Below are 12,760 nucleotides of genomic sequence, written 5' to 3' on the forward strand. Positions count from 1 at the left end.
TTTATTTTAAGTGGGTAATTTATATTCTAACTTTAAATTATTTCTCAATAGTTTTGAGAGTTTACTGGTTAAATTGAATATTGATGGATTTCTGTGGTTTTAACAATAACGAAGTTTTACTACTTTTCTTTACTTTAACTACTTTAACTAATTTTATCTGGAAGCTAGATTTAATCAATTTTAATTGAGACTGATTCTTTTATATAAATTTAAATAGAACAAAAAAAGAAAAGATTTTAAGAAAAGATTTTTAAAAAATTTGGAATTGTCAAATATTAAATTTATCAGAACAAATTTTATTTTATTTTTTTTTAAAAAAGAAATTGATTATTAATCAAAATTTATAATTTAAAATTAAACAAAATAAGTTTTAATCGATTTTATTCTGCATTGAAAACAACAAGATTGTAAAAAAGCATAAAATTATAATATAAATACGAATTTTATCACTAAATTTCCTAAGATATTGTTTATTAATATTACAAAAAAAAAATAAAATTGATCTGATTATAAATATGCTATTATTATTTTTACTAATTATTTGTAATTTTTTTACTTCGAGCAAATATTCAATTTTTATTCTGAAATTTAATTTATTATATTTATTCAATTTTCAGTCTCAATTTTCATAACATATCAATGTAAAATAAAATTAATAAATATTTCACAAGTAAACTTCTCTACGCAATTTCAACAAAATTCTCCCAGTTAATGAACAAATTATTTTTTTTTTCAATTACGATTAATTTTGTTTACGAAGAAAGACACATAACTTTCTATTCTCCAATAAGAGAAATTGTTTTTCAATTTACTGCGTCGCAATGCGCATTCCCATCCAAAGTATTCCAATTTCCAACGAAATTATTAATTTTGCGTGTATTGTGGAAAACAGTAATTACAAAGAAACATGTATGTGAATTGCGCGTTTTATCCCGAGGCAACCGGTACACGAATTGCTTTTCGTCGAAAAGGAAGGAAATGGCCAAGAACGACGATATAATGGCACGGCTGAAGAATCATGGAGCATCTTTTATGTCGATCTATCGTTAAACCCCTACGAGAATCTCACGTCATATCCTCTCGTGTCCTTCTTGTGCCTTTTGCCTTTTCCATCCCCGCCACAACGACGTTTCGCCGTGTCGTCGCAATAAATATTCCGGCTTCTTGCCGAGATATTGCACTTGAAATTGAAATTGGCCTCGGTGCAGATGCGAGTCCTCGACCATTGCCACAGGCAGATTGCATTTTAATTACGAGGCATCAACCGCGCGTTAAAACAATTCTTCAAGAGTTATGACCATATGTTTTATGCGACGGACCAAGGAGAAATGGCGTATATTTTATCAGCCGTACGTGACAGTAATGTGTGCTGTGTTTGCTTTGGTATCATTAAAGTAGGATTTTATACGAATAAGAAATTCAGTGATTAATTAGAATAAGTTAAGATTAAATAATTAGTAACCAAGAATGTTTTAGTCGTTGTTTTTTGTAGTTTTGAAATTAATAGAAAACAGATTTTTAGTCATTAAAATTATTCTTATTTAATGGGGAAAAAAAATATATATAATATATATTTTATAATATATATAAATACTGATTTTGTAAAAATTATGATTTTGGAAAATTGTAAAGATATCTTTTTCAACACTTTTTATTTTTAATTTTAGTGATTGTTGATCTCATATATAACATACAATGATAATTAAATAACAAAGAAAAGAAAATAAGAAAATATTGTCTTTTCCATTAAATTTTTTCATTTTTTAATTTTCTATTAAATAATCAACAAAGTTTTGATTGTTGAAATTTAATCAGATTTATATATATAACAATTTAAAAAAATGACTTTAAAAGACAAACATAAAAATATTTATTTACGAATCTTGTGAATTAATTGTAATTGAATATAATAAATTCATAAAAATGTATAATTCTAAATATGATTTAATACACAATTTAACAAATGCATTGTTGTATTTTTAAAACAACGTTGCATAAATACTTTTTTATTTTATCATATATTTTTCTATTACAAAAGAAATGACAAAACTTTGTTGATTATTTCATATTTAATAGAAAATTAAAAAATGGAAAAATTTAATAGAAAAGAAAATATTTTCTGTGTTATTTAATCATTGTATGATACATATGAAAAATATTCGTGGCCAAAAATCGATATTATATAATCGATATTATATAATCGATATTATATAATGTATTATATGTAATATTATATAATATATTATATGAGAATTTAAGAGAAACATTATAAATCATTAATAAATTCCATTTAATTTAAAATATTAATAATACAAATATTTTGAAATATTTTTATGAAAAATATTCTATTGAAAATGATACTTTGTATTATAAAATTTTTTTAACTATATTTTCAAATTATCATAATGATACGTTATAGCAATTAAGGTAATTGATGATATTATATATTATTATATGAAAAATCTGATACTAATAAAAAAAAAATGATGAGAGAAGTAATAAAAAAACAATAAAAATAAGATAAAATAAAAAAATAAATATTTTCCTTTAATAAAAAGATTAAAAATAAATTAAATTGTATATTTTTCAAATGTTAATTATCAAAATTAAGCATACAAATCATGAAAAAATTTGTTGGAATATCATATTTATATCTTATGTAATTATATATATTTATCAACATAAGAATTATATAGGCAAAATTGATTATATTATTTCAGATTTCAAATGTTTTTATGCCTTTATTTTTTTCAAATCACATTCTCTTTTCATACATCAAATGAAATATTTCTACGAATCCTCCCCTCATATTCATAGAAAAATCAATGCCATTAATAATTTTACATTAAAATAAATATCAAAAAATATCCAATCTTCCAATTTAATTTTTTAATATAAATATTTTATATTAAAAATATAATTTATAATATACTTATAATATAATTTATAATATACTTTTCAGTATAATATTGATTAAAAATAATCACTACCCTAAATAGCAAATCTATCAAATTCAATATCCATTCCTCCCAAACTATTCGATCAAATTAAATTAATTAAACCTATATATAATTCACGATGTACCATCAGATCGGTACATGGGATAATTAACGAGCAATTTGATTGCTCTTGAACATAGTGGAGTTTGGTTACGAACAATTAAATGAAGCCTACCTTCCATTGGTCGGTAGAGGAAAACCATCCAAGGCCCAGGTGACTTGTGGTGTTGGATTACCAGCAGCGGAACATTTCAAGGATACAGCCGGTCCCGGTTGCAACGTTTGCTCGATGAAGGAATACAGCAGCATCGGTGGCGCATCTACGAAATCAAAAAACAAGGCCACCGATGTATACATATATTTCTCTATGGTTCGTTTTCAACCACCATTACCATTCCCGATTGCCATTGCAGTATATACTTTGTGCCGTGTGTTTTCATACGACTTCAAAGAAGCATTTGAAGTACGCGCGGTTATGAAACCGGCCAGAGAAATATCGAAAGAAATACCAGCAGGAATTTTTTTTAACGTCACTGCTCGACACAGATTGGATTTCCATTCGCGGGAAATCTTTCTATTTTCATTGCATTGATGGAAAAAAAGAAACTATAAAATGGAGAAAAAAGATCAAAGAAGACATTTGCGATATAAAATTTATTGGATCTCGTTACGTTATTATTATTAGATATTATATTATTATTATATTATTATAAAACGGTATAAATTTTTAAATAGAATGAATATAAACTTTTTTCCACAGATTAAAAAGATTAGGATAGAATAGATAATTGTAAAATATAATTATGTATAATTATAATTTTATATAATTATAAAGCTAGATAATTCAGAATAGAAGATAAAACTACAAAAAGACGAGAATTTCAACAAATAATATAATATCATAAATAGATTTTTATGCAGGTGACATCAAATTCAGATATTCAACTAATATGTAAAAAATATGATGTTCAAAATATATATCAAATTATACAATATTTGTTAAATGCCAGTAATTTTATTATGTAGATTTACATATATACATAAAATTATAATATTATATAAAGTTTTCTTAAGATTTTTTTTACAGATTGTTATTTTATCTGAAAAAATTGAGTTGAATTATATTGAATATTTTTCTATTACTTTTATACATAAATCAGAATTTTTTCAATTTTTAATATTATATTGTAATCAGAACTTTTATTATTTTTATTATTATTATTATATTATATCTAATTGAAAAACATACAAGCAAATACAAAACATTTAAAAAAAAAAAATACAAAAAGAATAAAATAACATTTTTTTGTCCAAAATTTTATTTTCGAGAAAATTAATTTTGAAAAGTTTTTAAATAAACAAACAAGAAATTGATTAATTTATATATAACTAGATATAAATGAAGTATTGATAAGAAATTATTCTACACATGAAAATAAGCATATTTTTAAAAATAAATTTTTAAAAATAATTCTACATTTAAAATTAATAATAATAACAAAAATAAATTATTGATAATAAATAAAATTAATTCTATATTAATTCTAATCTCTCAAATTAATTCTAATTTTTTATTATTTTCATATATAGAATAGCTTTGTATCGATAATTTATTCATTTCCAATTAGAAATTATTAGAACCAATTTATAATTTTCAAACTCAAGAATTTTCAAACTCAATTTTTGTTGAGAAAATTTTATTCTATTTTTCTTCTTTTTATTTTTTTAAGAAATTACTTCTACATATTATTCAGCTAGAACTTGTTTACTGTGCATATTTCTGTAATAAATTAATTAAAAAAAAAGATTCCTATTTTGATTGATTATCAACATTAAATAACGTTAAATCATCAGCATCAACAATAAATGCTCCATTAATAATCGTCTATGTAAATATATTAATTAACAAATAACAATAAAAGGAAGAATTGAATCAGTTCGATCAAAAAATAATTATTCGATGAGTACAAAACGTCCGTGTCCCAATCGAATCCATCTCGTTAAGAACGATACGCGAGGGACGGCAGATAGCGGGAAAAGTAAAAATCCTGCCCGTTTGCTTGAAGAGAAGGAAGAACAAGAGGCAAGAGCGTGAAAGACCACGGCGAATTCTTGATTCTAAAAGCCGCACTACGCCTGGCTGGGTGGCTGGCTGGGTGGCTGGCTGGCTGACTCCCGTGCATCGCGATAGAAAACGGAAAAGACAATGGACTCGCTGCGACGGAAGCGCGCCGGAATATTTTTTCTCTCTCGATGTTTCTATCTCAGCGACACGAGAACGGGAGGGGGAAATTAGAAGAGATGGAAATGGTATATCTGGAAAGAAAGAGGCGGTGAGGAGGAGAGGGAGAGGGGGCAGGAGGATAACGGCAGGAGGAGAAAGGCAAAGAACTGGGGAAAAAGTCCAAGATCGAAGCGGAGTCTCTTGGTCGATGCGAGGAGGAGCAAGACGAGAGAGACTTTTCTATAATTAAAAGTGTCGATTTCGTCGTCATTAAAAATGCTTGAGCGTCCCGTTACAAAAGGCAGTTCTGTCGTCTAGAGAGATGGAGAGGGCCGTGATAGATAGAGTGCTTTCGTCTAAGATGAATACAGGCAGCAAATAGAGATGGTGGGCTTGTGGATCGGTACGGAAATTGATGAATCTCGCTTCGATACCTTCCTACCGATCGCCAATACATAGATACGAGACCGTCTACTGGTCTCAATAAAACGACGTTTCTAGTCGATGTTTATTCAGTCTTGGGAGAATGATAAAAAAAAAATAGAAAAATCGTGATGTAGAAATTCGGAAAGGAAGAAAAACTATTGAAAGATCGTCAAACGATCTTCTATTTAGAAATAAATAGCTCTAGCTATTTGGTTCGCATAGCGTTTCTTTCTAATATTTTCTTAAAGACTATTCTTAAAGAAGAAATGATATTGAAAAAAAGAAAAGAATAAGTAATAAATGAGAAAAATAAAAAGATATGAAGTATAAAAAGAAATAATTAAAATATAAGTAGAATAATATGAGATATGTGAAGAAATACATAAAGGATAGACATGTATGAAAATGAATACTGGAATAATATGTTGTTATTCGAAATTTCAGGCCATAACTCTGAAGCTTTTTTTTCTGAAATATGCACCGAATTAATTAATGTATATATATATATGTTTAAATTTTTCGTTACATACACATATAATGATTATAGATCGTAAAGTTCAAACGTAATTTTAAAACGTAATTTTAGGTCGTGAACAGCATTACTCTTTGAAAGCTTCATTTTTAATATCATATTTACAGAAGCTTTTTATCTTTATTCCAGTTCTCTAATTATCACCTTGAAGCGTATCGAGAAATAATGAGATATTCGTATGTGGGTACAAGATTCGCGTGTATATGAATTCGCATAAAAAAATTTCAAAAAACACAAATAAATTTCAGTCGAGAGAAAAATATTCTAGTTTCCAGCCCAGATTAACGTCGAAACGGTATTCACGAAATCGTGAATCTTCATTCACGATGGCTCGACAAAATACCACCGAAGCTTGCGCGCTTGGGATCACGAGGAAGACAAAATTTCATAATGCGTCCCGTAATTCATAATTTTCACGGGAATGTAATATTCAGCGCTCTCGCGATCGCGTTTTTAATATACGCAAATTCGTCCTTTAGTTTTTTTCCCCTCTTTTATTTTTCCCCTAGTTTTGAAATCTCAGCAATGAGAAAAATTAGGAAAATCGGGATCGAGAGAAATCGTTTCCAAGGATTACCAGACGTTCAATCGAAATGCAATTCGTCTCTATTTGGTTCCAGCTCGTCAACCGAAACGACTTTTTTCCACTAGCCCCTTGGCATTAGAGGCAAGTCGGCTAACTCTCTTTCTCTTTTATTCCTGCAATTTTTCCTAGTCGTGAAATTGCAACGAACCGGTAATCTTCTCTCTCTCTCTCTCTCTCTCTCTCTCTCCCCCTTCCTCTGCACTCCTTGTACATCTATCTCTCCCTCTCGCTCGCTCTGTCCAGGCCACGGTACGTCCTTATACCGCTTGTACCGCTTGCTCGAATTCCCTTTGACGTAAATTCCGTGCATTACCGACGCTGACGAGCGAGAGACGCTAACTTCATTGTTGTTTCAAAGGCCCTCCTCTGACTGGTTTCCTCTGCGTCTCTCGCCAACGGCGAGTGTTCCTCTTTCATGCATCACTCCTCATCCATAGGTGGGAGGTCCAAATATGGGGCAAATGGCCGAGAGAAGGAGAGAGAAAGGTGGCCTCGTAGTGGCTAGCAAAGAGGGGAAAAGAGATGGATGGTGATACAGTGGCGATAGTTGGCAAGCATGGTGGCGGTGAAATAATGCGGAGAAGGGGCACGAGAAGAGTTAAAGCGGCGTGAAAGAAGCCTTCTCCACTTCAAAGAGGTGGTTGAGACATCCGAGGCAACGGGCCACGTGGACTTCATGACATGCTCTTTTCACTTGATAATCGAGTCCACGGTAATGCGATCGAAGGATATACATGCTGCTATTTCATTTTCTTCACGTTTACGTCCGACACGTCGATGATCGAATGTTTTCGAATAAGGGTATTTTAAATATTGAATCAATAAATATCGTTCGGATAAAATTATTTCGAGAGCAATAGAACTCGATTTCCGGTGATTGATGAATAGAGCACTCGCGATAATAGAAGTTTGTAACCGTAGTGGAGGAACATGGTTACTTTGTATTGGGAACATTATTATTATAGCAGATGTGTATTTAATATTAGATTTACTAGAACGCATCATTTTATTTCAAATTTCACTTGGAAAATTATAAAAAATTAGTATTAAATACGTTCATATTCCTATCATTTATACCGACTTTTATCCAATTAATGAAACAAATATATATTCGAATTCATTTTCTTCTGATCTCGAAAATCTTTATGTGATATATTTAAAGAAAATCTAAGAATACGTATTAATTTAACGTTTGTAAAGATAGCTGTTAAATGTTCGTAAATCTAGTATTAATAATGCATATAAGATTTATTGTTAATTGTTAATTGATTATTGATTAATTGATTATTGTTAATTGTTTATCAAATGCTTTTAATCTTATGTTTCGTCGAATTTTGCTTTTCATTTTGTACAAATACATATAAATACGTATAAAGTCAATCGCAAAAGTCTTCGTGTTAAAGTTTTCTTATGCGTGCTTAATTAATGAATAGTAATATTAAAACGAATAACAATTTTAATAAAACATTAAAAAAGAAAGATATAATTTTATAATGAAACGAAATTATTCTATCGCTCTATTCTAAAAAATATTTTATTAAAAAATTTTGATACTTCGACGATTAATTTCAAGGAGATTTATTATAAAAAAAAATTGTTTTATAATTATTGTATTCTTCATACTATTATATTCTAAATAAATTTTCTTATAAAATAATATATGATATATAAAATAATATATTTTTGATCATATAAATTATATAATGAAGATAATAAATTGATGAATATATGTAAGATAGATATGTATTAAGAACTTGGATATTACTGAGAAATTATTTAAATTGATTCTGCAAGTTAGTAATTGAAATCGATTCAAATTAAAAGTTCGGGAAAGTTTCAGTTGAATTCTGGATATTTATAATGAATAATAGATATTAATTTATTTTTTTTTATTGAGCTTGAAATATTTAAAATAAGTAAATAATTAAGTATATTAATTGGTTAATAGGAGATCTTAAAGAAATCGATTACTTTTTAACCAATTCAAATTTCAAATACTTACTAAGTTTGAGCAATGATTAATTAAACTTAATTAATAGTTAAGAGTTTGTAATTATGCTTGGAATTATTCGATATAACAACTGCTAATTAGTATTTTCAATTATTTATGTAAAGGTTGAAAGTGATTAAACTTAAATAATTTATTTAAATTTTAAAATAAAAACTAATAAAAATAAAACTAATAAAAATCAGATTATTAATTTGTTAAACAAACTGGTTAAAAATTAATATTTCAATTATTCATGAAAAAGAAAAATCGTATTTGTTTAACTTAAATTTGCAATAAAAATGTAATAAAATTATGAATTTTAAACATCATATAATTTCATTAAATTTTTTTCCACGTGATAAATGAAAAATTTCTGTATATTTTGATGAATTTTCACGTTATAAAGTTAAAAAATTATAAAGTTTGAAAATGTAGAAAACGAATCTTTGAGAGTGACCTAATTTTCTTCGTACACGACGAAGGTGGTTGGTTTCACGAAAAGTGATTTTATACGTATGCATAGATCTATTGAAAATCCTCTCATCTGCAATTCTAATCGAAACTGTACCGCAACTTTCCATGTAATTTTCCTTTGTGCAGTCCAAGTCGAAATGAAGTCGAGTATGTGGAATTTAGTAATTGAGATCGAGCGAATCGAATCGAATGGAAATATCGTGTCTGTGCGCGCTCTTGTGCATTTACGCGGTTTCGCGCGCGGAAATCATGTAGAGAGTCAATCAACTCTTGAATTACTTTTTATTCAAATATCATTTGCTATACACATTTCAAAGATATGTTGGAATTAAGCGTTGAAAATTAAAGGAAAATAATTTATGAGAAAATTATAAAAAAAAAAAAAAAATATTTGATAAACTCAAAAAATTAGTTTCAAATCAATTAATTTAAAATAAATAAAATTGAGAATAAAATCAAAGGATCAAAAAAATTGTCGATCAATTTAACTTTTTATAATTAAACAAATTGCAAATTTTTATGCAAATAAATAATTGTATTTTGCATGTTTTGAATAAATACAAAAAGTTTTTCATTACATTCTTTTTTATAAATTGAAGAAGGGATAATTTTTCATGCTAAAAGAAAATGAAAATGAATAAAAAAATTTTTTGACTTTATTTTTTAATTATTAACAATTAGAAATGAAGATTATGTATGTGGATTATGTATGAAGATGTATAAAATTTTATTGTATAAATAAATGTAAAATAGTTTGAGAAATGATCTCCAAATTGAACATATACAACAACGTAGACAGCAATTACTTCATATAAATCACAGAAAAAATTACGATGATATTTAATACCATTTTGAAGATTGACTTTTATGAAATCTAAATTCTTTGATTAGTTTATAATATATAGTTAGTTAAGTAATATATAGTTTGATTAGTTTATAATATAATTTATAAATATATTATATATAATTTATAAATATAAATAAATGTAAATCAGATCAATTAAATAATGATTGAATGTACTAAAAACAAAAATTCAAGATAACTCTTAAAAACTTCAATATATTATTTTAAAATCATTGTATAGTATTTTTTCAGAGATAATATTTATATCACGAATTTTACACGATTAAATCTTATTAAAAAAAAAAAGTTCCAAAAATAATAATTTCAATCAATTAAGATCACTAGAAATTTTGATCTTTAAAATATTTTTCGATTTATTTTGATACAATTTTTGATTTTTGAAATATAGTTCTGAAAAAAAAATTTTTAATCTTTTATTATCTTCATTTTTATTGTACTTGGACTTTTTGCTTGCATTTCATCACTGATTTCTCCGAATAGATAAGACGAGTGTGACTTTTTTTTGCCATTTCGAAACACGTACGAATTTCTAAATATCTAGATTATAAGCATATTCATAAGCATATTTAAAATTTTTTTTACATTCTCTTAATTTTGAATTCTTATATTTTAACAAATGACTTTTCGAAATAAAATAAAAAGAGATTCCAATGGTATGATTATTTTTATTTTTTTTTGAGCGAATATTCATATAGGAAACTGTTGTTTTTATTATAAAAAAAATGGACAAAACTATAAAGAATTAATTATTAAAATTCTTTAATAGTAAATTTTCATTTCAAATTCTTCAATTGTTTTTCAATTTCCATTTATTATATTTAAATTAATTTATCATATCTAAAAGAAAAGCATTTCATTTCGTTTCTATTTATTTTATTCTTTAACAATTGCAAATTTAACAATTCCAAAATTATCTTTTTTTAAATATTTTCGACAAATTATTCCATCATATCTTATTGATGATAAAAAATATATATATATTATTTTAAAATCATTCACATTTCACATACCGCCCAATTGTAGTTCTGCAGAAGCCTGTGCAGTATCACCTTCCGACCGTCTGACGATACATTGATACATTCCACGATCTTCCCTGTTGATACCGTTTAGCCTCAATAATTCTGATTGTCTGCCAGTGCCTGGTAGCTGTCGACCATCCTTGTACCAGGTAATAAAATGTGGTCCAGCTTGTGGATGCGTGCTGACCTCGCATCTAAATTCGGCATTACCTCCTAAGTGGACGCTTAATAACGGAGGCGTTACTTCGACATGCAATGGAGCCGTTACGATGAGTCTGAAAAACATTTTTTTACTTTTTGCACTTCTAATTTCTCTTGTAGGGGAAAAAATTGAAATTTATTGAAAATCTTTTCAGAATTAATGGTATAATATATTTCAAGATAACGTTTAGAATAATTATACTTTAAATCTTTTATTAATAATTAATGAAACTAATTAAAAGATTAAAATTTCATTATATTATATTATATTATAAAAAATTTTTGAACGAAATGGAAAAAAAATTTAAGAAATAATTCTAGAGACTCCAATATTATTTTTTATCTATGAGCAATTTAGTTACATTATTACATTTAGTTACATTAGTACATTAATTTGTATTTTATTCTTTAGAATCATTCATTAAATTTTCTACCTTATTTAAATATTCTGTATATTCCACCAAGATTATTTTTTTTACATATCGAAATCGAAACTATTATGTGTATTACCGCGTTAACATTAAAAGGAAGATCTCCCTCAGAAGGGATTAGAAAAATTCTTGCATATTGATAAATCATGAATTTAAGTATTTGCAGATTGTGAATTTTTTAATTAAATTGTTTTCTTTTAAAATCTCATAAAAATTGAAAGATAATTGTCTGCAAACACATGTTCGCAAATAATTTGCACACATTGTAGATAATCATTTGTAAATAGTCTATATATAATGGAAAAGATAAAATACAACGGAAAAAAAAACAAGAAGCAATATCTTTTGTAATAAATAAAGAAATGTACAAATACGATATACATTAAATTAATAATAATTTCTCTAATTAAATATTTCAATTATTAAGCAGAATTGTTATACGAAGGTTGTTTTCTTTCTATTTTTGGAAGTTTTTATTAAAATTTCGAAATCATTTTCAAATATCCTTATAAAATTTTTAAAATCTAAAGCTGCCATTTAAATTTAATTTTCTAAAAAAATTGCTTCCATATCGATAAGCTTTGTTTTCACAATAATTTAATAGTTTTTGTTTCTTTTTTCGTAAATGGAAAAACAAATATATTTTATAAATCGCAAAAATATCATTCAGAGATTAGAGATATTATTTATAAAATAATACATTATTCATGAATATTCGAATATCGTCAAATATGTAGATTGTTTAATAATAATCTCTTTTAAACGAGCTTTAAGTAGTTATTTAATTTTTTTCGATTTTGAAATAATATCTGTCGTAAAACGAATATGAATAATAATGAAATTCTAAATTTTGAGCCACACAAAAAATAAACTAATCAAATCCATTGACGCTAATAATTTAATTTCTGGAAAGAAAAAAATTTCATCTTATATTTTAATGTATTTAATGTAACAAATATTTAATGATAAAGTAAATTGTTAATTAGATTATCCAGTTTATTTTTTGAATGGCT

At 26.4% G+C, this 12,760-nt stretch overlaps 1 protein-coding gene across 8 annotated transcripts in view; it reads right to left on the reverse strand.

Annotated features, from left to right (window-relative positions):
• LOC122715407 (Down syndrome cell adhesion molecule-like protein Dscam2) overlaps positions 1–12,760 on the reverse strand; it is a 196,705-nt gene that overhangs the window by 19,799 nt on the left and 164,146 nt on the right. For all 8 annotated transcript variants that reach the window (XM_043937567.1, XM_043937572.1, XM_043937571.1 and 5 more), the window contains exons 7-8: positions 11,107–11,390; positions 3,175–3,319 (exon numbers count right to left, since the gene is read on the reverse strand). In XM_043937567.1, coding sequence (XP_043793502.1) covers positions 3,175–3,319; positions 11,107–11,390 — 429 coding nt within the window. The remainder of the gene's footprint in view (positions 1–3,174; positions 3,320–11,106; positions 11,391–12,760) is intronic.

This window comes from Apis laboriosa, unplaced genomic scaffold (genome assembly GCF_014066325.1).
Source record: "Apis laboriosa isolate Shangri-la unplaced genomic scaffold, ASM1406632v1 scaffold35_cov144, whole genome shotgun sequence".
NCBI lineage: Eukaryota > Metazoa > Arthropoda > Insecta > Hymenoptera > Apidae > Apis > Apis laboriosa.